Raw genomic sequence first — 26,374 nt, 5'->3', positions numbered from 1 at the left:
CAATCTATCAAAGATTGCACGTTTTATATAATCGAGTGAATCGCTTTTTTCGTCTTCCCTTTAGTCGCTAGGCTGGTTGATACAGTAGAAGACGCCAGGGTACGAGCGAATTAGAAGTATGATAGACAGGGTACACCGTATCAGACCGTGGATCGTACTACTCCAAACATTATACGTAGGTACTACTAAAGAATAACACTATAATGCGTTTCAGGCCTGCCAAAGATACAGAGACTTTTACAGAGGATATCCTAAAGCTTATCATCCACTGCTTTACTTCAAGGAGCCGGAGTACATGTGGCAGTGCCCTTCAGAAATGACGACGTATGTACTTCGCGATGTTTGTTTGACATTAGTTTTCCCATATTATTTGATGGAACAGTCATAGGATTGTGTAACCAAAAATCCAGAGTATGGATGTAGGTATCTGCATAATGGTATATAATAACGATAACTATTCCTACATAATTGAATGATATCAACTTCAGGTATACTTTCTGGAATCTGTGTTCATTGGGTGTATTGCGGTAGAATTTTCACGGGAAATGTGGAGTAGAGCTATTTGCCCATAAATCCGCCGCTGTCCTCAGCCTTCTCATGACGCGCCACAAACTTTAATATATCCTTCACCATCTGGACTTATGGCGATGCTCCACAGTGCGGTTTGTGTGGAATTTCCTGCCACGCACAATAGAACTGTCGAATTAGTTTCTTTCCTCATGTTTCCAGGATGAACCGACATACGCCTTCCTAAACGGATACCAACGCTACTGTGATTATTTAGTGTTGAAGGAGAATGTGGGCGTCTGTGATCACCTAAAAAATTCAATTCAAATATGAGCTAAGTCTCAGATCTATAGAGCATGCCTTAGACTTTGCTCAGACTTTACTAACGTAAAACTTACCCGAGTGTGATAAAACGCAAACTTGACTTTTACCTTGGGCTGTCTTACCTTAGCTCAACATAATATCAGCTGTCAAATTACTATAAAAACGAAATCAAAGAATATACTAAGCCGACACTGAGTGTAGTGGCAGCTTTACGTAAGTAAAGTCTGAGCAAAGTCTAAGTACGCTCTCTAGACCTCAGCCTTAAAATATTTGAAATTGTCGTTCATTTTCGTATATTATCATACTAGCTGACCCGGCAAACGTTGCTTTGCCATATAAAGTATAATTCACGCGATAGTTTTATAAGTAATAAAATATTGCCTATATTATAGCCTGTACATCATTTTGTTCTATTGTCAATAGTTTTTCCAGCGCACGCAAAAATAGGTTTTCGATTTTACACCTTGTGTTACAAAATAGCAATTTTATTACGGATCCCTAATTTTGAAAAAAAAAACATATATAGCCTATAGCCTTCCTCGATAAATGGACTACCCAACACTGAAAGAATCATTCAAATCGGACCAGTAGTACCAGAGATTAGCGCGTTCAAACAAACACTGCAGCTTTATAATATTAGTATAGATATTGTGTGACAATATAGTGAAATAGTTCATTTATTCATCTTAAATTTAAAAGAAACCTCTTAAGGTTTAAGGTTGGGTGTGATATGAGGGTTGTTGTTAATTTTGTTGTTTGATATCAGTGTTTACCTGTCATTCCCGATGTACCACGTCAAGTACAAGCAGCCCTTGGTGCTGCCGAGTGACCTTGGCCGAACAAGTGGTATTCCAGCGCTACCGGGCCGTACTCTTGCCGGTCGTTTCAATAAAGCTGCATGCAAGGCATTTATCCGATAATAATAAAAAAAGACGCACATACCTACTGTAATAAATTAAAAATTTAAAGAAGCTTAATTTTTTTATTATTATTATTCTCTTTATTATAATTTCATCTTATTTTCTACATTTATATATATATAACATATTTATAAAAAATATTACAAATATAATATAAAAAATAGAGTCCCGCCGGCGTTGGTTCACGACAATTCCGCCGGTGGTTAGGGCGACAGACTGAGGAACTTCCGCACGATGCGTGCCGTTCCCAAAACAGCTTTCTGTAACTGACCCTTTATCCAGTTATTAAGTGAGAGCCTCTTGAGATGATGGTCGAGGCTCTTTGCTATAAGACCGTTTACGGAAACGACTATTGGGACAATTATTGTTGAATCAACATCCCACATGTCAGTAACCTCGTGTGTCAAGTCTAGGTACTTCGACAATTTGTCTATTTCAGCTTTCACAAGGTTATCATCACACGGGATGGTGATATCAACAATAAATGCCCGACGCTCTAACCGATCTACCGACACAATATCAGGCTTATTAGCAATGATCGTTCTGTCCGTGATGATAGATCGGTCCCAGTAAGCTTGGCACTGCTGTTTTCCAGAACTGGCTCCGGAGTATACTTATAATACGGCCTTCAAAATGCACAAGATTGTATAGAAGAGAAATGTTAAGATTTAGATTAATGTTATTATTATTATTAAAAAAAAAACTGAAGCAATTTTCACTACAGTCGAAAGTAAAATGAGTTTGAAAGCTCCGGAACTCTGGAGATGATGAACTTGAATTCTGAGAAACCAATCCCACCTGAATGATCGAGTTTGATTTCATCTAGAATCTGGAAAACAAAATTTATTAATTTATTGTTATAGTTATATATACTATATTATAGCTAACCAAAACGTTAATTATATTCGAATTGCCGATATACAACAGCCTAGAGAAACTCTCTAAAGAAAAAAGCGATTCACTCGTTTGTGTGAAACGTGCAGTCATTGGTAGATTGAGACATGAAGGATATAATCTTGTTAAAAACGGAAAGCCGAAATCCACTACATTTCAAGCAACAGTTCACTTCCAAATTTAGCCGGATATACCGGTATACTTGACGAAGTATACCGGTATGTATGTAATTGGCCGTCGCCAATCGCCATACTGTAATTACTACTATTTCAAACATAGATCAAAATATGATTACACGTTTTTTTTTATGGAATAGGAGGACAAACGAGCGTACGGGTCACCTGGTGTTAAGTGATCACCGCCGCCCAAATTCTCTTGCAACACCAGAGGAATCACAAGAGCGTTGCCGGCCTTTAAGGAAGTCGTACGCGCTTTTTTTGAAGGTACCCATGTCGTATTGTCCCGGAAACACCGCACAAGGAAGCTCATTCCATAGCTTTGTAGTACGGACCAGGCAATGGTCGGACGTTCCGAGAGGGGCGTCGACAAAGACCTGGTAACCATCGGGATGTGTAGTCAGCAGAAGATCTAATAAGAACGGCATGTGGCTATCCACATCCGGGAGCCGCGTTGGCGACTCAACCAATTGGGACAGACCATACGCCAATGCAAAATTATGCACAGATCGCCCTGCGTAGTCTGTGGTACGTGATCCAAGCTATTCGGCATTGTGCCCGTTGAAATCACCCAAGACTACGATTTCAGCGGAGGGGATCTGTGCAAGCACGTCGTCAATTGCCGCTTGAACGCAGCCCATGAGATGATCGGTTTCTGCGTTACCACTATGGGACCTGTAGACACACGCATAGATACGGACGCGGTCCTCTAAATCTACGCGGAGCCAGAGAGTAGACAGGCCCCTACCCTCAAAATTGCCGAGACGGCGACAGCAGATATCCTCCCTAACGTACACACATACCCCTGCCGGGGCAAAAATTGTACCCGGGGTACGAGGGAGAAAGCTCCTTGAAAACCGCACTGTGGAGGACCGCCACACATCCAGATGGTGGGGATGAAATCCTAACTTGTGGCGTGTCGTGCGAAGGTGGAATTCGGCGGCGGGAATCAGGTTAAACAGCTCTTCGGAACACTCCCCGTGATAAATGCGGTAGAAGACACACAATGATGCGACGTCTCTACGCAACGCCAAGAGATCCAGCCGTTCACAGAGCACTGAGTCCCCGACAATTCGAGCTGCTCTACGTTGCACGCGGTCAAATGGATCGAGCAGATACTGGGGTGCGCCAGACTAGAGATGACAGCAATACTCCTTGTGTGGCCGGACCTGCGCTTTGTAGAGCGCTAGAATGTGGGCCGACTTGAAGTCAATACTTGCTCTATTGATGACGCCCAGCTTCTTCGAAGCCAATTTGGCTTTGCCCTCCAGATGGCCACGGAATTGGCAATCGCTCGAGATTTTGAGACCCAGTATTCCAATACTAGGCGCGGCTTTAAGAGAAGTGTTCTCGAAGAGCGTTGATACGACAAATGGGGTTTTTTTAGTGGTAAACGCGCAAACTTGAGTCTTCTGGGGGTTAAATTGGACAAGGTTCAATTTACCCCATTCCGCGACCTTCTCGAGAGAGGACTCGACAGAAGACACAAGTTTCTCCCGGCACTGGTCGACGATTTCCCGAGAGAGACCTGCATGGCCCGTGTATACGGCATCACCAGTGCTGTCGTCCGCATAGCAATGTATGTTGGAGGTGTCCAACATATCATTGATATGCAGAAGAAACAGCGTAGGAGATAACACACAGCCTTGGGGCACTCCAGCATTCACGGGCTTCGGGATCGAGCAATATCCGTCGACAACGACCTGTATGCTACGCCCAGTGAGGAAGCTGGAGGTCCACTTGCACAAGCTCTCGGGAAGCCCAAATGATGGAAGTTTTGAGAGGAGCGCCTTGTGCCATACACGATCAAAGGCCTTCGCTATATCCAGCCTAACTGCCAGGCCTTCCCCCTTGCTTTCAATAGCCGCCACCCATTTATGTGTTAGGTATACCAGAAGATCACCTGCCGACCGTCCATGGCGAAAGCCGTACTGTCGGTTGTTGATCAATTGGTGACCCTCTAGGTATACTAAAAGCTGGCGGCTAATTATGCTCTCCATGATTTTAGAGAGCAGGGAGGTGATAGCAATAGGCCTGTAGTTCGCCGGATCCGAACTGTCTCCTTTTTTTGGATCGGATGGACAAGGGCTGACTTCCATGAGTCAGGGACTATGCCTTTGGAATAAGAGTGCCGGAATAAACGCGTTAGCACCGGCGTCAACTCAGGGGCACACGTTCTAAGCACGATTGGAGAAATGCCATCCGGCCCGCTAGACTTCCTGACATCCAACGAAAACAGAGCTCGCCTAACAGTTTTCTGTCTGAACTGTACTTCAGGCATAGAGCTCTGACACCGCGGGATGGTCGGCGGTGTTTTTCCGTTGTCGTCAAGTGTCGAGCAGCTTTCGACAACGACCAGAACTTTCGTGTTCCGGTCGGGTAGCTGGAAAGCTGCTCGCCGATTTTGACGACGTGCTTAGACTTCGCACGGGCGATTTGCCGCTTAAAAAATCTGGAGGCACGGTTATATTTCCTCTTAAGAACTTTTCAGTTCGGATCCTTTGTGCCCAGCGCCGCAACCCAAGTTCGATACGCCTGTTTTTTGCAGTCAGATGCTGCTTTAACTGACGCATCGAACCAGGGCTGTAATCTGCCACCGATCGGTACTACAGAGCTTGGTATAAAAATATCCATGCCCTGCAGTATCACATCGGCTACTGCAACGGCGCAGGCACTAAGATCATCCGAAGGGAAACAAACCTTGCCCCAAGGGTAGGATACAAAAAAGGAACGCATCCTATCCCAATCTGCTGACTTGTAGTGCCAAACGCGGCGGGTCGCTGGTGGTCTGCGACGTTGACGTCGGTTAGGCACTACACTCCTGACCAGGCAATGGTCGGACGTTCCGAGAGGGGCGTCGACAAAGACCTGGTAACTATCGGGATGTGTAGTCAGCAGAAGATCTAATAAGGACGGCATGTGGCTATCCACATCCGGGAGCCGCGTTGGCGACTCAACCAATTGGGACATACCATACGCCAATACAAAATTATGCACAGATCGCCCTACGTAGTCTGTGGTACGTGATCCAAGCCATTCGGCATTGTGCCCGTTGAAATCACCCAAGACTACGATTTCAGCGGAGGGGATCTGTGCAAGCACGTCGTCAATTGCCGCTTGAACGCAGCCCATGAGATGATCGGTTTCTGCGTTACCACTATGGGACCTGTAGACACACGCATAGATACGGACGCGGTCCTCTAAATCTACGCGGAGCCAGAGAGTAGACAGGCCCCTACCCTCAAAATTGCCGAGACGGCGACAGCAGATATCCTCCCTAACGTACACACATACCCCTGCCGGGGCAAAAATTGTACCCGGGGTACGTTAAATATGACGTATCGCTAGGTCGAGATATCTGCGTCTCCGTAAGGAAACACAAGGGCGGCTGCGCCGTCTCAAGGTGGTGGTGGACGGCGTTTAAATTGGAGTGAATTCCCCTGATATTGCAAAAGTCCACGTTGAGCGTGGAGCGGGGTGCCGTGGTGTTTCTGCCTCGTTTGTCCTCGGTCATGCGCGGTTCTGTGCCCACCCCAGAATACGAAGGGCAGCCCGGGCGAGAGTGCTCGGAGAAGGATTCTCCGGCTCTGGTAGAGCCGGTACCCTCCTGGGGTAATATTTCTTTATGGACCGCTCTCATATTTTGTTGGGGGGAGCGGTGGGGGTAAGGGATGGCCTCCAGTCCTCGACACTAACCTATGCGAAACATAGCGGCACTAGGCCGCTACTTCACGCCGGTATTCTGTGCGAGTGTGGTAATTAACCCGGACGAGTCTGGCCCGATTGTGCTGACGTCATAAGACGTCATCCTCTTTGATATGTACACAAAATATACCTACTTGAATGCAAAAATCAATTCATTCATACTTTCTATACTAAGATTAAGGATCGGTCTCCGCTGCGCTCCAACTAGATAGCGTACCTAAGTAATTACGGCAACGTTATATTATAGTGTGTATTGGCTATTTGTAAAGATTCTTGGGGCATCTCGACACTCAATGGCATCTTTAACATTTAAATTAATAAAATATTAAATACTTACTGATGAAATGTGTCCCATTTTTTTCTTTTTTCTTGTAGTATTAGTTTTACAAAGTTTTACTATGCACCCGGCATTTTAGTTTCAATATTTACCAATATTTGACAGAAAATGTGGCACGTCAACGTCACACATAGTTCGAGACTGGCTCGAGTACGCCCACTTGGGTATAGTATTAGTTGCCGCACTTTGCGACTACGCCTGCGGTATCTAGTTGGAGCGTTGCGGAGACCAATCCTTAATCTAAACTATCAACAATATTTTTAATGAAGACAACTTTGTGATTTTAATTTCCCAAATTTAAGGTAATGAAATCAACAATTAGACTATCCTCTTTAAGTCTGAGTCACAACGGAAACGAGCCCTTTTCAGAGGAAATGTTTATCCTGGCCCATTATATTGTTTATTTATTTATTTAAGGACAATCAAATGGTTACAATTAATCGTTATTAAACTAAACTAAATGTGGTACATATTATTGTTAAATTGTAGACCCACTTAGAGATTGCCACAGCTTGCAAAAGAGATACTAGTTAGAAGAAGAAAAACGAAAAAGAAGGGGCCAAGATATTATAAGATCCAGCAAGCTGTGACACTCAACAGTTTCAACTAGCTGGATTAAGTGCTATAAACAAATAACATACAATTTGAGTTAACATAAAAAGGAAATCAAAAGAACTCGAGTAAGAATAAAATAATATACCTCTAAAAACTAAAGAGATACTAAACTATTTCGTCACTGTATTGTGATAGGAAGTGGTCCCATCACTGACCTGTATAAATACCACTGGACAGGCTGTTCTATATGTTTGACAGCTATTTTTTGTGCCTATTTGAAGCGCCACTGGTGCCTAGAGAACTAATTTTGACGTATAATACAAATGGCTGCGAAGGAACGTACAATGCTCTGAAGTATTTTTGCATTTTGAATTGATTTCGTTCGTTTTCCGTGTTATTTTATTTATAATTCAAGAATCAACATAATAAAGTACACATTTTTTTTGTAAATAGTTTCACACCATCTATCGATGTTTGCTGAGGATGTCATCACTACTTCTAGTACCACAGACTCTCGCTACATGGCCAACAGCGCCTAAATGGCGAATATCAATCCGGCATAAAAGCACTTTGAGACCAGCCAGTCCAGTGGTATATAGTAGAGGTCAGTGGGTCCCATATTTCCTTTGATTGAATTTAGGAAGACTATCACCTACTATATCAATTTCAAGAACTTTATGCCATCTATTATCTATTTATGAACCGCCAACAGAAATACAATTAAAAAACATTGCGTGTGTACAAAGTACACATGTCAGAAGTGAAACCTGCATTGTGCATGAACCTCTAAACTGCATATGAAGTCCTGGTACATGTTGCTAGGATGACACGTGATTTCAACCGCTATGAAAGACATCACTAACAGCGCTACCATATCTATGTTCTCCTGGTGTCTATGCAGTTATAAGTCGTGCGTGTGACATAAGAATATATAAAGGTACACCTACTCGCGTCATACATAAAAATAAAATACTATGCATATATCTGTCTCATTCTTTGCCGGCTTCATCATACACATTTTTGTATATGTCTCTCTTACCTGTCGTTTTTTCCGTTGCATCCGGTTTGAAATCACAACGATTCTTAAGAAGTTTCACTTAAAAAATTTACATTAAATAAATCTTATGTGCTAAGTCTAACATGTATCTAGGTAATTACATTTAAAGGCAGTAACCACGTGAAACCAAAGGCAAGTTGTAGTTAGGTTCAAAAGGTTAAGGAAATTAAATAATATTAAATTTTTATAATAAAAGAGCCCTATTTAAAATGACATTTTAACGGATTGAAATGAGGTGGATTGTTATTGTGACTCACAATATTTGCAATTTTAATTTTGTCTTCTCGAAGAATTATGTTCGCTCGGTTCGTAGGATCCCAGGTAAGTCGATCAATGATATTGATAATATCCTTCTTAGTTATTTGATTATCTTCGTCTATATCTGTAAAAAACGAAATGTAAGAAGTAGATTGGTTGATGAATGGTAGAACTGCTGGGAAAGGTTCACTTTCATATTACAATACATTCCCTGTTCACACTACAAAATACAATACAAAACTATAGTCCGACAACTTCGTGCGCGACCGTCCCACGGACGTCAGCGGGTAGCGGATGGTGTTGCGGGGAAGCGCAACGAGTGAGACTGTCGTACCTCGCTAACCTGCTGATATCTTTAGTACGGGGAGGGGTCCCCACCACTGTCTGTCACCCCGAGAGACGGTCGTGCGCGAAGTTATCGGACAATGGTATGTTTAAATATGTATTTCGAAATTTGAATTGTCTGATTTATTTTTATGACTAAGGTTAAGTAGCTTTTAGGCTCCTTTGCACAGGATGCCGGCTAGATTATTGGTACCACAACGGCGCCTATTTCCGCCGAGAAGCAGCAATGTCTCAACATTATTGTGTTTCGGTCTGAAAGGCGCCGTAGCTAGTGAGTTTACAGGACAAATAAGACTTGACATCTTATGTCTCAAGGTGACGAGCGCGGTTGTAGTGTCGCTCAGAATTTTTGGGTTTTTCAATAATCTTGAGCGGCACTGCATTGTAATGGGCAGGGCGTATCAATTACCATCAGCTGAACGTCCTGTTCGTCTCGTCCCTTATTTTCATAAAAAAAGTAGCTATACCTGTGGCTGAGTGTTTACTTTATGTCACCATTGCATTACCCCGCTCGCTTTAAGGCGCTATAGTCCTAAAAAGTAACATTTTTAATAATCTACTTAAAATACTTCTACAAATACTACGGTTCCAATTTTTTGACATGTTTATCTTCATTTCTTTATCTAAATTATCGCTGTTTCGAAATCACGATTACGAAAAAAAATCTCGATAGATTTATTTTTTGAAAAATAGTCTTTTTTATTTGAATTGTTTATATTATCATAAAACTATGATAGCTATAAACACAAAACTTATTTTATTCGATAGTTTATTAGTATTTATAAGTTTTCACTGTGGGATTTATCAATACGCTTTGTGAATTATTTTATATTAATTATTTTCGTAATAAACCAAACGCGACGCCTTGGTTGCATGCTCGCTCATGCTAGCAGTACGCCCGTGACCACTGTCAAGGAAGGTACTGTGTTCGTGTCTCTCGGGCTCACATTACGTAAGATTTTAGCAAACAAGTACAAAGCGGTCCGAATCATAGTAAAAAAATAATAATGATGCGACAGCGTATTTGTTGAAATATATAGGTAAATGGAAGTCGGAAAGTACTAAAATAAAATTTACGTAATATTATTTTGAATATTATGCCACGCGGGATTTTTGTATGTATGTACTTTAGGGAAGTTAGATAAATCCAAGATGGCCACCGCACAAAATTATGATTTCATCAATATGGATACCGTGTCCGAGGTTCTCGAGGGTGCAGAGAACGATTTTGGGATCATTTTTGAAATCCAAGATGGCCGCCACGCAAAATTATTTTTTCAACAATATGGGTATCGTATTCGAGGTTCTCGAGGGTGCAGAGAACGAATTTGGGATCATTTTTGAAATCCAAGATGGCCGCCTTCAAAATTCTGATTTCAATAATATGGGTATCGTATCTGAGGTTCTCCAGGGTGCAGAGAACGAATATGGGATCATTTTTGAAATCCAAGATAGCTGCCTTCAAAATTATGATTTCAACAATATGGGTATCGTATCCTAGGTTCTCGAGGGTGCAGAGAACTAATTTGGGATCATTTTTGAAATCCAAGATGGCCGCCTTCAAAATTATGATTTCAACAATATGTGTATCGTATCCGAGGTTCTCGAGGGTGCAGAGAACTAATTTAGGATCATTTTTGAAATCCAAGATGGCCGCCGCGTAAAATTATGATTTCAACAATATGGGTATCGTATCCGAGGTTCTCGAGGGTGCAGAGAACGAATTTGGGATCATTTTTGAAATCCAAGATGGCCGCCTTCAAAATTATGATTTCAACAATATGGGTATCGTATCCGAGGTTAGGGTGCAGACGTTCTTCAAAAAAACCTACAAAAAAAACCCTTCAAAAAAAGCGTTTACACCTTCCTTAAAGGCCGGCAACGCTCCTGTGATTCTTCTGGTATTGCAAGAGATTGTGGGCGGCGGTGATCACTTAACAACAGGTGAGCCGTATGCTCGTTTGTCCTCCTATTCCATTAAAAAAAAATATTCGCAGTCAGTAAAGCAAATGAGACGAACGGGCGCGGGGTATATACAATGTGTGGATTCACTTCACACAAACTGAGCGCTATTTCTTAAATTAAACAAATAAATCACCGAATATCCTGAATGCCCAGGATGCCTTGACGTCTGGCGGACAATCTGGGCTCATCACCGAACACATATCCAAAATATCTTCAAATGAAAGGCAGTCGTCTTTTTGTGATGAGAAAACACGAAACATACGGTCCTGGTAAGGGTTGTTCTGAAATGATCACACACTCAAGGTATTTGCATGAAATATGTAAAATTCACCCAGCGACAAGCCGTCGTGCCTACAGTAATAACTAAAATTCAAATATTTTTATTCAAAATAGGATTAAAGTTACTTTTTGAACGCAGTAATTACCACGCATTCTTATGTATGCCTCAGACCTGAGAAGAACGGGCGCAAGAAACTCAGCGGACTTCTTTTGTTAAATAGAATAATTTCACTATATTATAGTATCTTAAAAATTATTATTTAATAGCCCTAAGGATTGACTGAGGGCGATCGCTCCATACTCAATCTGTGGTATCATTAAGAAAGTAATTTATGTTAAGTATAAACTTTTTTAACACAAACGTTTTTATCAATTATTTTGAATTTCGTAACACGTTTGTTTTATCATAAAACTATGAACAGCAAAGAGTATGTAAATACTCCGTCATAAGAGGCTTTTGAATTTGAAATACTAGTAATTCCAATATGGCGATTGGCGACGAAGTATAATCCGGCTAAGTTTGAAAGCGAACAGTTGCTAGTAGTGGATTTCGGCTATCTCCCTTTTTTACATGATTTATCAATGCACGTTTCATACAATCGAATGAATCTCTTTTTTTATTAGAGAGTTTCGCTAGGCTGATGGAAAGAAGTAAAATAGGTAAACTAATCGTGCCGTATGTATATCGGTTATCATCATTGTCTTAATATTTTAACCGCATTTATGCTGCAGAACTTGTGATTTGGAATCAAGGTAAAGGTCACTCACGTACGTATTTAAACAAATTAATTACCACAAACATATTATTTCAACTAGCGCCGCCGCTAATAACCAGCGCGGCGATATTCATTTACGAAAAAGGCAAAAAACGTAAAAAAAATAGTAGGAAGCAACTAGATGACCGCGAGGCAACATAGAATAACAAAAAATACACATTTACACAAAAAAAATGATTTTTGTGAATCAAAAAAGGACCCTATGCACTGTGGATGAGGAATTTTAATAATCATAAATAGAGACCGGATTATATGCTACAAAAAATGCCCAAATTATGCATGCAAATATGCAAGTAAAATATGCACGAAAATCCATAAAAAGGCCAAAATATATAGTCATATTTTAAAATTGTTTTTTTGTTGTATAAAGGCTTGTACTGACAATCGTATTTGTGAAAAAAACTATCACAAGATATACCTACTTAGGTAACAATGAAATTAAATATTTACCTTCAAAAATATGTACTACTAAGTACTGTTCTAAATGTTGTGTAGACAAATTGGTTCTACGATCGCTTAATAAATTTTTGTAAGCTGAAAAGTAGCGTTCTACGTCTACTGAGGTTACTGGGCAGAATTTAAATTTGAGTGTAATGTTTGGTCTTACTATGAAAAGCATCGAACGATGAGCGAGATCGAACGTAAATATGCATAATAATTTTTTATTTCTAAAATATGCAACTTCCTCTAAAAAGGTACTAAATATGCAAAAGCATATAATCCGGTCTCTAATAATAAATATTCTGACACCTAACTGAGAGGTATCTTGCTGTTAATATCCAGGACCTAGTTTAATAAATAACCACAAAATTAAATCAACTTACTTTCAATACATCGAACTTCCTTAAAATGTCCTCTTTGGGAAATCGGTGAGATAAGTTTGCGTTTACTTTTTCAGGATCAATTGAATGAAACTTTTTCAGTACACTAAAAAATAAATTTTGTTTTAAGTATTGATAACCACAATTTTATTGCTTTAACGTATGTATGTCGTAAAAGTCCTAAACATTTTCTACGATTTTTTTTTCGTTTGTTTAATGCTACACAAAATGCCCAAATTATGCATGCAAATATGCAAGTAAAATAGCTAAAATATGCAGGAAAATCCATAAAAAGGGCAAAATATGCATACGTCATATATATATGTCTTATTTTTAAATATTTTTTTTGTTTTATAAAGGCTTGTACTGACAATCGTATTTGTGAAAAAAACTATCACAAGATATACCTACTTAGGTAAGACGTATTTTATTAATAAAAATCTATTCGTCGTAAAATCGTCGCTTTTTATTAATAAAAATCTATAATTTTAAAAAATTCTACTATACATCCATCTTGATTTATACAATCTTTTATATTATTCGGTAGATTACAATTAATTTTTACACTAGTATAAGAATTACACTCAACTAACAGGTGCAACCCACATTTGTTATATTGTTTTTTTTTTTCAGATTTCGTAATTAAATGAATGTGAGTTAAATTTGTATGTCCAATACAAAGTCAAGTAATGTAATGGATACTTGGTCATTTCTACATGAGAAGGAAGTAGGTGGTTTTTCAAAAATAAGAAATAAGAATTTCGTATCTGCATGAGATTGCTTGTCCTTTCTGAGTTTTTTCTAAAAATATCCCAAAGTTTCCTAACTTCTAACTTGAAGAAACTTTTAATTTCAGGATTGATCAATTTGACCAATGAAGTTTTATACATATAGAAAATGCACCTCATACAAAATCAAAGCCGAAGTATGGCACATGCCACAAATGAAACCATATTTTAAGCTTCGACTGCTATATCTATTCATTTCTGCGTTTAATCCAGCTGTTTAAAATATTATTGGTCAATAGGCAGCAATGTAAACACTATTTCAGTTTCAGCTGCGTGTTTTGAATTTAGAACCCGATTTGGACAGTGACGCCAGTGGAGTAGCAGTTAGGTATTTTTTTAAACCCAGACGGAAAAGACGGTTGCTATAAGTTTTACCTTCGGCAGTCGGTCCCTATTTTCCGATCAATATCAGTTCAGTCGGAAGTTTTTTAGGTTTTTAATCAAAAATCACACTGATATTATTAAGGGGAAAGTTAGTATGTTTAATTATTGGCTTGTGTTTATATTTGTTACTTCTTTACTTTCTAAAGGGATTTGGATTTAATAAGTAAAGGTAACCTTTAATGAGAGAAACTTATACTCAAATATAATATTTTTATTAACATAAAATAATTAGTTAAACTGGTTACTTAAATGATAAGTTCCTTGAATTAAATAAAATTTGTCTTTTAGTCTTAGATATCTTGTCCAGGGTATCTCGTAAATAAGTATCAATTATCATTACTTCCATAATAACGCGTAAATTGCACTAGTATGTAATTGTTCACGTTCTTGTAAGCCGTTCACATTACACAAAATACAATATTGCAATTCATTATTCACTAGGTCTTACGTACAAAAAAACAACCAACATCAAAAACACTATTCCAAAACAATAGTTATAATATGCTAAAAAGTATAAAAATAATTTTATGCAATCTAATTTATAAATATAATTCTAGTAATGAGTATTGTTATTTATAATCGGTGTCGAAAAAAAGGTCACCCAGTCGAAAGTTCTGAGGTAGCTTAAAAAAAACATACCGACAAATTGAGAACCTCCTCCTTTTTTGAAGTCGGTTAAAAAAGAATTATCCAAATTGGTTCACCTATTCAAATATTCTGAGGTAACAAAACATAAAAAATATACCAACGAATTGAGAACCTCCTCCTTTTTTGAAGTCGATTAAAAAGAGCGACTCTATTGTTTTCATTTCTGACTGTGTCCTTTCATCTGTCCCATTTTGACAAGCGGGTCTTGTCTAGGGACTTGTCAATACCATTGTCAGTACCATATTTAATGAAAAAATATTCGTTTTATTAAATGTATTAATGTATTATTTAAGCACTTTTTATAGCACACTTAGCCTTGTTGCTTGACACACGACTAAGGAGAAAAGTGTGCTTACATTGTCTTTAAGCACACTTTTGCCGTTCCGTTATCAGACTGCGAATGATATGTCCATATGTATAGAACGTCATTGAATTTGACTAATGCTAGTTGCGATTTCAGCTTCACTGTCTGCCTTCTCATTTCCGATTATCTTTCGGTGGCTAGGAATCCAGATTAATTCAACTTGAAAGTTTTCTTAATTAGGTTAAGCATTTTTTGTTTAATTTCTATGATAAGTGGTTCTATGTTATTAATATTTTGTAAAGCTGTTAAACATTATTTAGAATCAGTATTAATTACAATTTTATTAAAATTTGGTTCATTTTGGATTAATTTTAAGGATTTGAGTATAGCAACCAGGACATTAACGGGGCACTGCAGATTAAACAAACACCTCTCAATCTTAGGTCTCAGAGATTGCAGAGCGTGTAGATTCTGTAATAGTGCAGATGAAACGCCGCTACACATTCTCTCTGAATGTGGTCCTTTAATGCGTAAACGTAGCATCTCTTTGGGAAGTCCAATTCTTCAACCATTTGAGATACGTCAGCTCACTGCAAAAGACAATAAGATACGAGTACATGAAAAGAATCAATGTTTGCAGTGAGCTGTAGTAAATAGTGGCTATCACAATAGATCACATTGGTCGCAGTGTAACAAAGCCACTTTACAAATACCTTCACAACTAAAGATGTGTGACACATTGGCACAGCCTAACCTACCGTTTATGACTGTGCCATCAACTGTATAATAAATCTACTATGTTTACATGTGTAATTAATTTCGTGAAATAGGTTTCTGTAAATGTATTATGGCGTGTCTTCCTTGAAGTTTTCTGCTATTTCTAAATTAACGGGAGTTCTATATTTTCTGGTTGCAGTAAGTATTTCAACGAACTGATGAGACTTGGTGATCCTCCCGCTAAGGATAAAATGGAAAATCCAATATAAAAGATACGCATTTCCAAGATATTTGGTTTCGCTGATAGTGTCCATTGTCAGTGCTTTTTATTTTAAATAATGAGTTTGCCCCTCCACTTCTATATAAAACATAAAATTCACTGTATTTTCTCGTATAAAATTTTATCAGAATTTACTTAGACTTCAATTAAGTACTTATTAACGCCGCTTCGGAAGCCGACAATATGAGATAGAAAACACAGCCCAAAAAACATTAAGAAACGTAAAAAAAATATTATTTCCACACATAGAGTTGTTGTGTGTTATATTTTACCCAGAAACCTCCACTCAATAGAAACTCATTGCCTTTGTTTTTCTATATATGATGTATAGTAAATACACTTACTGATAAATTTCACCTTTACTTAAATAAGTAAGCATTGTGTAATCTTCCAAAACATCCTCAGTCAAAACCGGGTATTTTGTTTGAGAAGAACCCATATTGCACTAGATGCTCAATGAAATATCAACATTGACAACACTTAAAATCGAGTGTTGGGTAAAAGTTATAACAATGCCCAAACGAACGCCGCGGAGTAATTAATGATAATCTTATCAATAAGTATTTTTGATATATTGTCGATAAGATAATAAAGACAATGAAATAACCAAAACAAAATAGAAGAGGTAGATAGTAAGTATGTAATATACTGTTTACGTGCAGTGGGTAGGTACCTTAATGCACACTTATAAAATATTTTATGGTGCGTACAGATTGGTGAAACGTAACATGAAATGTATCATGCAATCAGGGGCGTGCATGTTATGAAGGCAATTAGAAAATAAATATAGCACTAGTGTTGAATTTAATATAGTTTTATTTGGTTCCGTTATTTTATAACCAAACTTCTATTGAACTGCACCCACTCATACAATTTTTCCTTACGCTAGATACTAGATACCTACGGTAAGCATGGCTAGAAAACCAATGCACGCTCTTGCATGCAATGAAAGAATTCGCCGTACACATTGCTGTAATGTATCATGAAAGGTAACAATACACTTTATAAAAATATCTCAGACGATTGGTGCGTGCGAAATGTGCAATTTACGCGCACGCTACGAGCATTACAAGCCGCACGCGAAGCAACCCGTGATTTGTCGGTGATTCGAACGAACATGGCGGCTGAATAGCGGAAACAGACGTACGCGGGAAGTCCATGGCGAACATGTAATGAAAGGTAGAATGATACGTTACGTTTCACTGGTCTGTACGCACCTTTATACATAAAATATCTATACATATTATAATAAAACCGTAACACGGCATATATTGTACCTACATTGAATTTTTTTTAAGTAACTGCTGTGAAATTTTGTGTTTGGCTGTATGTATGATCGTACACAACGCAAGAATCACAAAACAGATTTAATTCTAATTTCGCATGAATATTAACAATAGGTCGAGACAACATATCACTATAGGTGCAGGTGTAGTATTTTTGTTCTTTAAAGCGTCCCCGCGGAACTTATAACAAACAAGTTGACCCGGCAAACGTTGTTTTGCCATATAAATTATTTTTAGAGTTAGACCGTTTCTTGGTCATTGAAACAAAACAACATTTTTCTAAAATAAAATATTTTTTTCTAAAATATACGTAGCCTACGTTACTCCTTATTACATCAGCTACCTGCCAATAAAAGTCCCGTCAAAATCGGTCCAGCCATTTCAGAGATTAGCGGGAATAAACAGATAGACAGACAAAAATGGTAAAAAATGTTATTTTATATACATGTAGTGCAAACCGGTTATTTCAATATTACAGACACTCCAATTTTATTTATATGTATAGATGTTATATTTGTTAACTAACAATTTTGCTTACAAATGTTTAGTAACATTACGTTACATGAAAAGATTTTTTAACATTATGATCAAATTTTTGTTAATAATTTGTTATTTTTTAAAGTGATAACCCTCACTTCTGGGATTAATTACACAAAATGACCGACGCGGGATTCGAACCCGCGACTTCTGCGTTCCGAGCGAGCGCTCTTCCACTGAGCCAACCGTTCGAGTTCAATTCTGACATGAATATCATATGACGTAATAATGAAGTCACAACCTGAGATTTTTTTTTATTTGGTTTGTGTAAATGTTTGTAAATATTTTATAAAAGAAGTGTGCGGGCACCATAACAGATTCGGATGTTAAAGAAAAGCTGCACTTAGATAAAGCGAAATCCTTACTATAGTAAAGAAAAGACATCATATTTTTAATAATTTATTTGTCGCTTAAAGCAGAGACAATTATTAGCTAATATAGAATACACACTCGCAGACAATTAACAGGCACTATATACACACGTCATAATATAATATTACTTGACAAGATATATGTTGTATGTAGAAAGTGAATTTATATCCGAATCTTGAGAGTACATTAAATAAACAGAAACATTTTTGGCCATAGGAGTAAAAATCCTTAATTGACCAGTTTTATTGTGATAATAGATTTACAGATAACAATATACTGGCGTACTTATAGACAAAGAAAGCATGCAAAAGTCACGGACAAGTAAAAAAAAGAAGGACTCCACGCCGTGATATTAGCAAGTGAAGCACCGTTATGCTAGTGTGTGTGCGGTTACGTGGGATACCAATTACACAATATTTTCTCCCTTAAATAATCATATTGGCCACAAATACTTATATAGTATCGTTTTTACACTTTTACACAACGCACGACGGCATTTTTAAATATTTTATTGCGATGCAGACTGATCTGTCACAGACGATGGCAAATCTCATAATGGCGGCCTATCGGCTTGTATTAATGTAAGTGTGTGCGTGCGGCTATGTATTTACTCATTTACTGGCTTGTTTTGGTGCTTCACTGTTATATCAGGTGATACGGAGTCCTCCTTTTTTTACTCGTGCGTGGCAAAAGAGAGGAACAACTCTAGCGGAGATACAGTTTAACCTTAGATAGTTTATACGTCTAGATAGTCTCTTGCTGTTAGACAACCGATCAAAACAGGCCAGGAATATTAGTTTTAGTGTGCGTGACAAGCTACGTCTTACACTCGCGTTATGTATGACACTTTGTGTTAGTGTGCGTGAATTGCTCAAAATAGAGGTCAGTTCTAAATTCAATTTTTTCGACGTTTTCACAGCTGTCATAGTCTATCTAGACGTATTAGTGATCTTAGAGTTTTATATTGCGTATTACCGTATAACGTAGTGTATTTAGTACGTAACAATACGCACCGTTACAGGGCTGAAGCGCGAAAAAAAGGCAACAGGCTATTTTCACACTGCCTATTACAAAGCAGTACCACTCAGGATTCTTGAAAACCCAAAAATTCTTGAGCAGTAGGTACTACAATTGCGCTCGTCACATTGAGACATAAGATGTTAAGTCTCATTTGCCACGTAATTTCACTAGCTGCGGTGCCCTTCAGACCGAAACACAATAATGCTTATACATTACTGCTTCACGGCAGATATAGGCGCCGTTATGGTACCCATAATCTAGCCGGCAACCTGCGCAAAAAAGCCACCCACTGGTACTATTTACTTGTGGCTATAAGGTTGAGAACCAATGTGCAATTATTGCCTTAGAATTCGCACGTTGACAAAAGAAAGAATTACGTTTTATTTAAATGTCTTTTACTCCCATCGAATAAACAAAGACAGGAAAACCTACAACGAAAATAAAAAAGATTAAGCGATTGACAATCGACTGTTGTATCTATCTCAAGAATTTCGCGCACCCATGGGTATGTTTCGTACTTAATTTCAGAATGAGACATGCTTGCTATAAATGAATGTCGTTAAACCAAACATTTGTTTACTAAATTAAACCACATACAAACTTCATATCGATACCTCAGTTGCAAAGTGTAACAAGTCTGAAATACATTTAGTTATATGTATATAAGCTTTGTGGGATAAGTATGAGAAATTGTTCTACAAAAGAATACCCACTATAACCACAGAGAAACTAGTCGATAAGTGAATTTATTTAATTAAAATAACGGAAAAGACTAGGAGGACGTATAGCTGATGGTAATTGATACGCCCTGCCCATCACAATGCAGTGCCGCTCAGGACTACAAATGCGCTCGTCTTCTTGAGACATACGATGTCAAATCCCATTTGCCCAGTAATTTCACTAGCTACGGCGCGCTTCAGACCGAAACAGAATAATGCTTACACATTACTGCGGGCCTACCATGAACTTTTATTGCGATTCAATTGACGACCTAAAATGAACTGCTTTGCTATTTCGTACCACGACATGATTAGAGCTATCTAATTTAGGTTAAAGTCAAATCAACTGATTAAATCGCAATGATGTCAATTAAATGTCAAAAATGATGTCAGTTGAATAGCAAACTGATTTAGTGCGTTCATTCATTCGTACCATGAGTTAATATTTCAACCTTAACTGGATAGCTTACGTGTCAAAGTGAGCAATTCGAAAAAAGTTGCTACTTCCTCAGAGGAAATTAATCGTATCGTTAAGAACTTTTAAAAAATAGTGATATCATACAGAAAAGGAAAATTGTATTGATGAAAGATGAGATGAGAATACTTTATTGGACTTTTTTGTAAAACATAGTACTGAAAATAAATACCAAAAATTAAAATACTAAAGACGAGGCAGTAAGGGCCCGGGCTATAGCCTGTTCGCAAGAACGAATTTAAAAAAGTGTACTCTGTGCTCCTGTCAAACATCAATGGAGGTGCGTTCATAACTCGTTATTTTTACGAAAATACATAAGCAAACATTTAATTTGTAATTCAAAGAACTATATTTATTTATATTACTCTTATTTAATAAGTACAAAAAAGTGCTTAATGGTTTATAATTTGACGCTATAAAGCGCAATTTTAAAATGTATTTTTAGTATTTTCTACGCAAAAAAACCGCTAAAACCATATCATTTTAGGTTTCGAAACGCAACGCATATGGTTCGAGTAAGAGAGACAAACTTATGCAACAACTGTAGAGCGTCATCTCTTTCTCACACCGCAGATCACAGACAAATTTATTTCGTTCATTCTTCATAAGTAATTCAAACTCCATTCAGTGAAAGGCACTTCATGGTACCAAATTTTAGCGATACAGTTTAGGTACCTTATCTGAACTGCATCGGAATCGCATCGCTTATTAAAAGTTGGTGGTAGGCCCTCTGATCTGTGTACAGCAAATACCACCTCAAAGGAAATACATGGCGCTAAACTTCATAATAACAACTATGACAAATACTATCTCAAATAAAAATGTAACTTTTACGCAAAAATCTAATGTAAAACCGTTACAATTACACGCGTTTTAATCCTGTGTTTTATTTAAATGTGTAACACTCGCGTTCAAAGAAAATACTGTGATAGCTACTATGGTAGCGAAGTCAACCCTAATTTCGTCAGAAGAGGTAAGAGTCACGCGATAGAAAGAGAGGCAACTTCTAGGTGAATAAAAATATATGTTAGTAACACTATGCGATCTGAATTACGCCTTATTGTATGACCGCAAGAGTCCCTATTTCTTTAATTGATTTTTCGGAGTGAGACTTCCGTACTTGTACTATTATAATATATTAATAGCCGGTAGCGATGAACGCGACTGGCGACACGTTTGTATGAAAGGAGCCTTAGTTGTTACTTCCAATATTTCTACATAAGGATATTTTCGTTTCATATAGTGACATGTCGAGTTGTTTTCTTTTGGAACCCTTTTCTGAATTGGTACTCTTTGGAACTGAGGTATTGATATCTTGTCTAGAAGACTACTAACTAAGCATACATCAATATAATATTTTGTTCCGACCAAACATATTATATCATAACATTTTCTAATTACACAGTGTAAGACAAATTTACTTATTTATTGATACGGATTTACTGACATTTCATCGGCGTGGGTACCAACTAGTTTCGGACCATTCGTAACATAGATAATACACTATATACTAGAGATAGATGTGCAACTCATGTTTTTATTTTGTAAAATCAGTGTACCCAGGCCAAGAGATGGCGCTGCGTTATTTTTACGCTCTTAGCGTACCGTCGCTAGATGGCGCTAATTATGTTTATAGTTTTTACTATTGTTGTAGACCGTATTGAATGCATATTGATGTTTGTTTTGTGTGGGTGGAAATTATTATTCTCTTATTAAGTTCAGCAGTCACCTTTAAATAAGAAGAGCCATTCAATGATTACAACACGATAGTCAAGTCTTTAATAAGTTAAGTGAGTTTTTTGCTATCACTAGCTCCATCTATCCATCTATCATGTATGTTAAATTATCGCCATCGTGGTGAAGTTGCAGCGTACCTAATAGAATAGGTGGCAGCACTTTCATTGCAAATTTTTTCATGTGCCAATGTAGGGAAGTTGAACCCCCTGAATAATAGGCGAGACGTTATCGCGAACCCACCACACTCACCCTGATGAAGGATCTCCGAATGGTCCGAAACTAGCCTGCACCCACACCGATACAACGTGAGTAAAGCCGTATTAATAAATAAGTTAATGACTCACGAAAGTTTTAATAATTTAAAAAATTTACTATTATATATCCTTAGCCTATTAAAATTAGTCTATATATTAATTTTATGCTTTTTGAAGTGAGCATCTTAAGCATCGTTGTGATTTGAAAGTCGATGAAACGAAAAAGCAAGACAGTTAAAAAGAGAGACATGATGCAAAAATCCATAAAATTTTACGTGGGAGAAAATGAGATAGGAAGCTTTGTACAGCGTTTTGGTACCAGGCGATCATAGTTGAAGAAGAGATTGTCTTATGAATGATGCAAGTATACTTTTAATATATTCCGATGTCATGCGCACGCCGTATTACTACATAGACACCAGGAGTACATAAATATGGTGGCGGTGATAGTAATGTCTTTCATAGCGGTTGAAATCATGTGTCATCCTAGCAACATTTATAGGAATAGGACCTAGGACTTCATATGCAGTTTCGAGGTGTAATGTAAATTTTCCAAGTTACCACAAATGAAATGTAAAATAATTATCAAACTTTGTACTACTATGATCATTACTAACACCTACAAGTATCCTTTTTCCGAAATTTTACATTCGTCTCATTATCTTGAAGCCAAAATTTTTGACGGTGTCACTTCTTCTAATTGCACACATCAAAGTTGAATTTAATAATTGAAATAAAGAGTTAGATATTACAAACTTGGCAATCAATAAGAAACCCATCAAAAGTGTACACTAGGGTCCGTTGCAAATAGTGAGATCATGCAAAAAAAATGTGGTTAAGAATAGGTAATATTTTTTTTCATTTGTATTATTATTTGGTACGGTTGGGCCGAACTTCGTGTTACATTCAGTTTAATCGAACTTCGACGGCTTATTCAGTACAAGAAAAACTAAACAAAATAACTGCACTTTTTTATTGAAAAGAATAGAACCAAAATTTAAACAAATAAAAAAAAGCCCTGTGTTAGCACTTGAAACATGTAAATATTAATATCTCAAACAAAAAAACCTGCATCATGAAGATGACGTATTTACTTATGAGCGCCGGCCCAGACTCACGCGGGGGTGCGCAGAGTTCGGGTGGTGGCGTAGCCAACCGCGATGTATACACAAGGCAAAAATCAACCGAAATCCTACGGAAGTTCGGCCGTATTTCATATTCAGTTCAAACCACATTCGGCCCATCACTATTATTTGGCATAAAGCCAAGTTTATAATGGTAGATAATACATTATGTTGTTCTTCAAAGTAACTCTTCGTCTAGTCCTTTAACTCTAAGCGTATAACAGGAAAACAAATCCATTGCTCAAATATACATAAAGCAGTCTTCTATGTTAAAAAAAATCTGATGAATAAGAGCAAAATAACCCATTCTTGTCAAAATGTTTTCAATATAAATAAATTTATTACTAATCACTGGTAATAACATATCCAAATAGGGTATAGGTGTTCCACCTTAAAAGAAGAGAAAAAAATAATAGTATTTGTGAGAATATAAGACGCGCCAATAGCGTGGTCATGAAACGCTAGAGCGGTATTGTCAATATCGCGCGCTCCCTCGCACATAAGAAGCATGTTAGAGTGCATGATGTACGTTAGTATTCAGCATATACAAATGCCACTCTCACATTCGATTAAGGAATCATTCTTGAACCATATTTTTTTATGAATATTATTAAACTGAATTATGGATATACAAACAAATAGATGTCATGTCTCTTTTGTAGAACCCAACTCCACAGTACATCAAGTTTTTTAAACATACAAATATTTTAAATTATTTAATACTACAACATTACTTACAGTAATTGTAGTAAAAATTCACACTGAATTGAAAGATCTTATGATATGGTAATGACAGATCTTTTCTCACAACATTAATAACCAAGTCTATAACTACATATATACCTAGGGAGGTAATTAACAGTTTCATCGTTTAGGAAAGTCCACATTATCAAAACTTATCTGACGTCTGGCTCTCATTTTAGCCTCCTCAAACGAAGGCATTGAACTAGACTTAAACGGTATCCGCTCGAAACTTGAACCACTACTATTTGAGTTATTATCTATGTTGACAAGCTTATCTTGCAAAATGTTTTTACTTGCACTTTTGGGTTCTTGTTTTATTAAACTGTTTTCCTTGGCTTGTCCGGTCGGTTTGGATATTAATTCCTGGTAAGCGCTTGCTGATATATAACCAGTTAGTTTGTTATTTTCATTTGATTGTTTGTTCAAAGCATCTTGATAACACTCGTCAATTGATCGTCCCTGAATGATAGCATACACATGCTGTTTGGCTAACCTGAAAAAAATAAAATATATATTTTTTTAAAACGTCAATAAGACTCGAGGCGAGCAGGTCGGTCAGCTGATGGTTATTGATACGCCCTGCCCTTTACAATCAAGTGCTGCTCTGGAATCTCGAAAAACCCAAAATTTCTGAGCGGCATTACAATAATTACGCTCGTCACCCTGAGACATGAGATATTAAATGACAACAGAAAACATTATATACATAGTAAAATTACCAAATTGAAAATAGGATGTCATGAAAAGGACACCCACTCAGTATTTTTTGAATTGAAATAAGGATCATCCCAATTCCAACACTGATTTTCAGTAGGTACCTACCATGTCGACCTATAACTATACCTACTCCCATTTGCCCAGTAATTTCACTAGTTACGGCGCCTTTCAGACCGAAGCACAATAATGCTTACACATAATACTGTGATGCAGCTTCACGGCGAAAAAGGCGCCTTTATATGATGATGACCCTATGCGGTGTGAAATTACTATTGTAAAAATAATCGCCACTTAATTCCAATATCCTTAAATCACCACTGTAATTTGATCTCAAATTGGTTAAAATAATCTAATATATAAAATTCTCATGTCGCGGTGTTTGTAGTTAAACTCCTTCGAAACGGCTAGACCGATTCTCTTGAAATTTTGAGTGCATATTGGGTAGGTCTGAGAATCGGACAACATCTATTTTTCATCCCCTTAAATGTTAAGGGTGGTCCACGCCAAATGTTTTAAATTTATTTTTTTGACATTTTTTTTAAATTTGTTTGATTATGAGTCAGCATTAAAAATACATATAAATTAAAATTTTCACCCATCTACGATCAACAGTTACTTTTGTATCGCGATTTTAATATCGGCAATACGTTTGCTGGGTCAGCTAGTATTATTAAAGGTTCAACAAATACTGAATGTAGGTCCACTCAAAAGTGTGTAAAAGACTATGTTTAGGTCTACTTTGTCTAGGTTCGGAAACAGTCTTAAATAAAATTATAAGAGATAAATTCTTAGCATTCCATGGATTTACTTTCGGAGAGCAAGATAATGTGGCAGTGCAATCAACTGTGAATAGTGGCCGAGACCCTTTAACCAGATATAGGGTTACAGGACCCCATAATTCCGAATTGGTTTTAAGTAATGTTTTTAGTTTATAAAATCTATATTAGATATCTGTTGCTGGTAAATAAATATTGTTTTTTAAGACAGTAAGTAACGAGACGAGCAGGACGTTTAGCTGATGGTAATTGATATGCCCTGCCCATTACAATGCAGTGCCGCTCAGGACTTAAAAAAGTCAAAAATTCTGAGCAGCACTGCAATTGTGCTCATCACCATGAGACAGAAGATGTTAAGTCTCATTTGCCCAGTAATTTCAGTAGCTACGGCGCCCTTCAGACCGAAACACAATAATGCTTACACATTAATCCGGCAACGCTCCTGTGATTCCTCTGGTGTTGCAAGAGAGTGTGGGCGGCGGTGATCACTTAACACCAGGTGACCCGTACGCTCGTTTGTCCTCCTATTCCATAAAAAAAATGCTTCACGGCAGAAATAGACGCCGTTGTAGT

The 26,374-nt window shown here is 37.6% G+C and overlaps 2 protein-coding genes across 3 annotated transcripts in view; both read right to left on the bottom strand.

Annotated features, from left to right (window-relative positions):
• LOC126972003 (uncharacterized) overlaps positions 1–26,374 on the bottom strand; it is a 577,468-nt gene that overhangs the window by 533,988 nt on the left and 17,106 nt on the right. The window contains exon 7 of one of the 2 annotated variants that reach the window (XR_007731020.1): positions 21,125–24,801. Coding sequence is in view for 1 of the 2 variants with exons in the window: in XM_050818529.1 (XP_050674486.1) it covers positions 24,429–24,801 (373 nt within the window). In the remaining variant the exon portion in view is untranslated. Of the gene's footprint in view, positions 1–18,249; positions 24,802–26,374 lie in introns of those variants that run through there. The other variant, XM_050818529.1, reaches the window with a different exon arrangement.
• LOC126972025 (calcium and integrin-binding protein 1-like) lies at positions 1,775–16,560 on the bottom strand. Its single transcript, XM_050818576.1, has 5 exons — positions 16,385–16,560; positions 12,923–13,025; positions 11,177–11,324; positions 8,733–8,857; positions 1,775–2,580 (listed from the first exon to the last, which is right to left on the bottom strand). Exons 1-5 carry the CDS (start codon positions 16,477–16,479, stop codon positions 2,470–2,472), a joined length of 582 nt encoding a protein of 193 aa, XP_050674533.1. The 5' UTR covers positions 16,480–16,560; the 3' UTR covers positions 1,775–2,469.

Source organism: Leptidea sinapis, chromosome 25 (assembly GCF_905404315.1).
Source record: "Leptidea sinapis chromosome 25, ilLepSina1.1, whole genome shotgun sequence".
Taxonomy (NCBI): Eukaryota; Metazoa; Arthropoda; class Insecta; order Lepidoptera; family Pieridae; genus Leptidea; species Leptidea sinapis.
Note: the sequence above shows the minus strand (reverse complement) of the source record. Positions and strands in the feature narration are given on the sequence as shown.

What these genes read in the sequence shown, in the direction of transcription:
- LOC126972025 (XM_050818576.1), bottom strand. Translation starts at nt 16,479, where the DNA reads ATGGGTTCTTCTCAAACAAAATACCCGGTTTTGACTGAGGATGTTTTG. An exon ending in GGAAGTTCGATGTATTGAAA is followed by an intron (nt 11,325 to 12,922) that starts GTAAGTTGATTT and finishes TGATCATTTCAG; the next exon opens with AACAACCCTTACCAGGACCG. An exon ending in AAATTAAAATTGCAAATATT is followed by an intron (nt 2,581 to 8,732) that starts GTGAGTCACAAT and finishes TTTGTTTTCCAG; the next exon opens with ATTCTAGATGAAATCAAACT.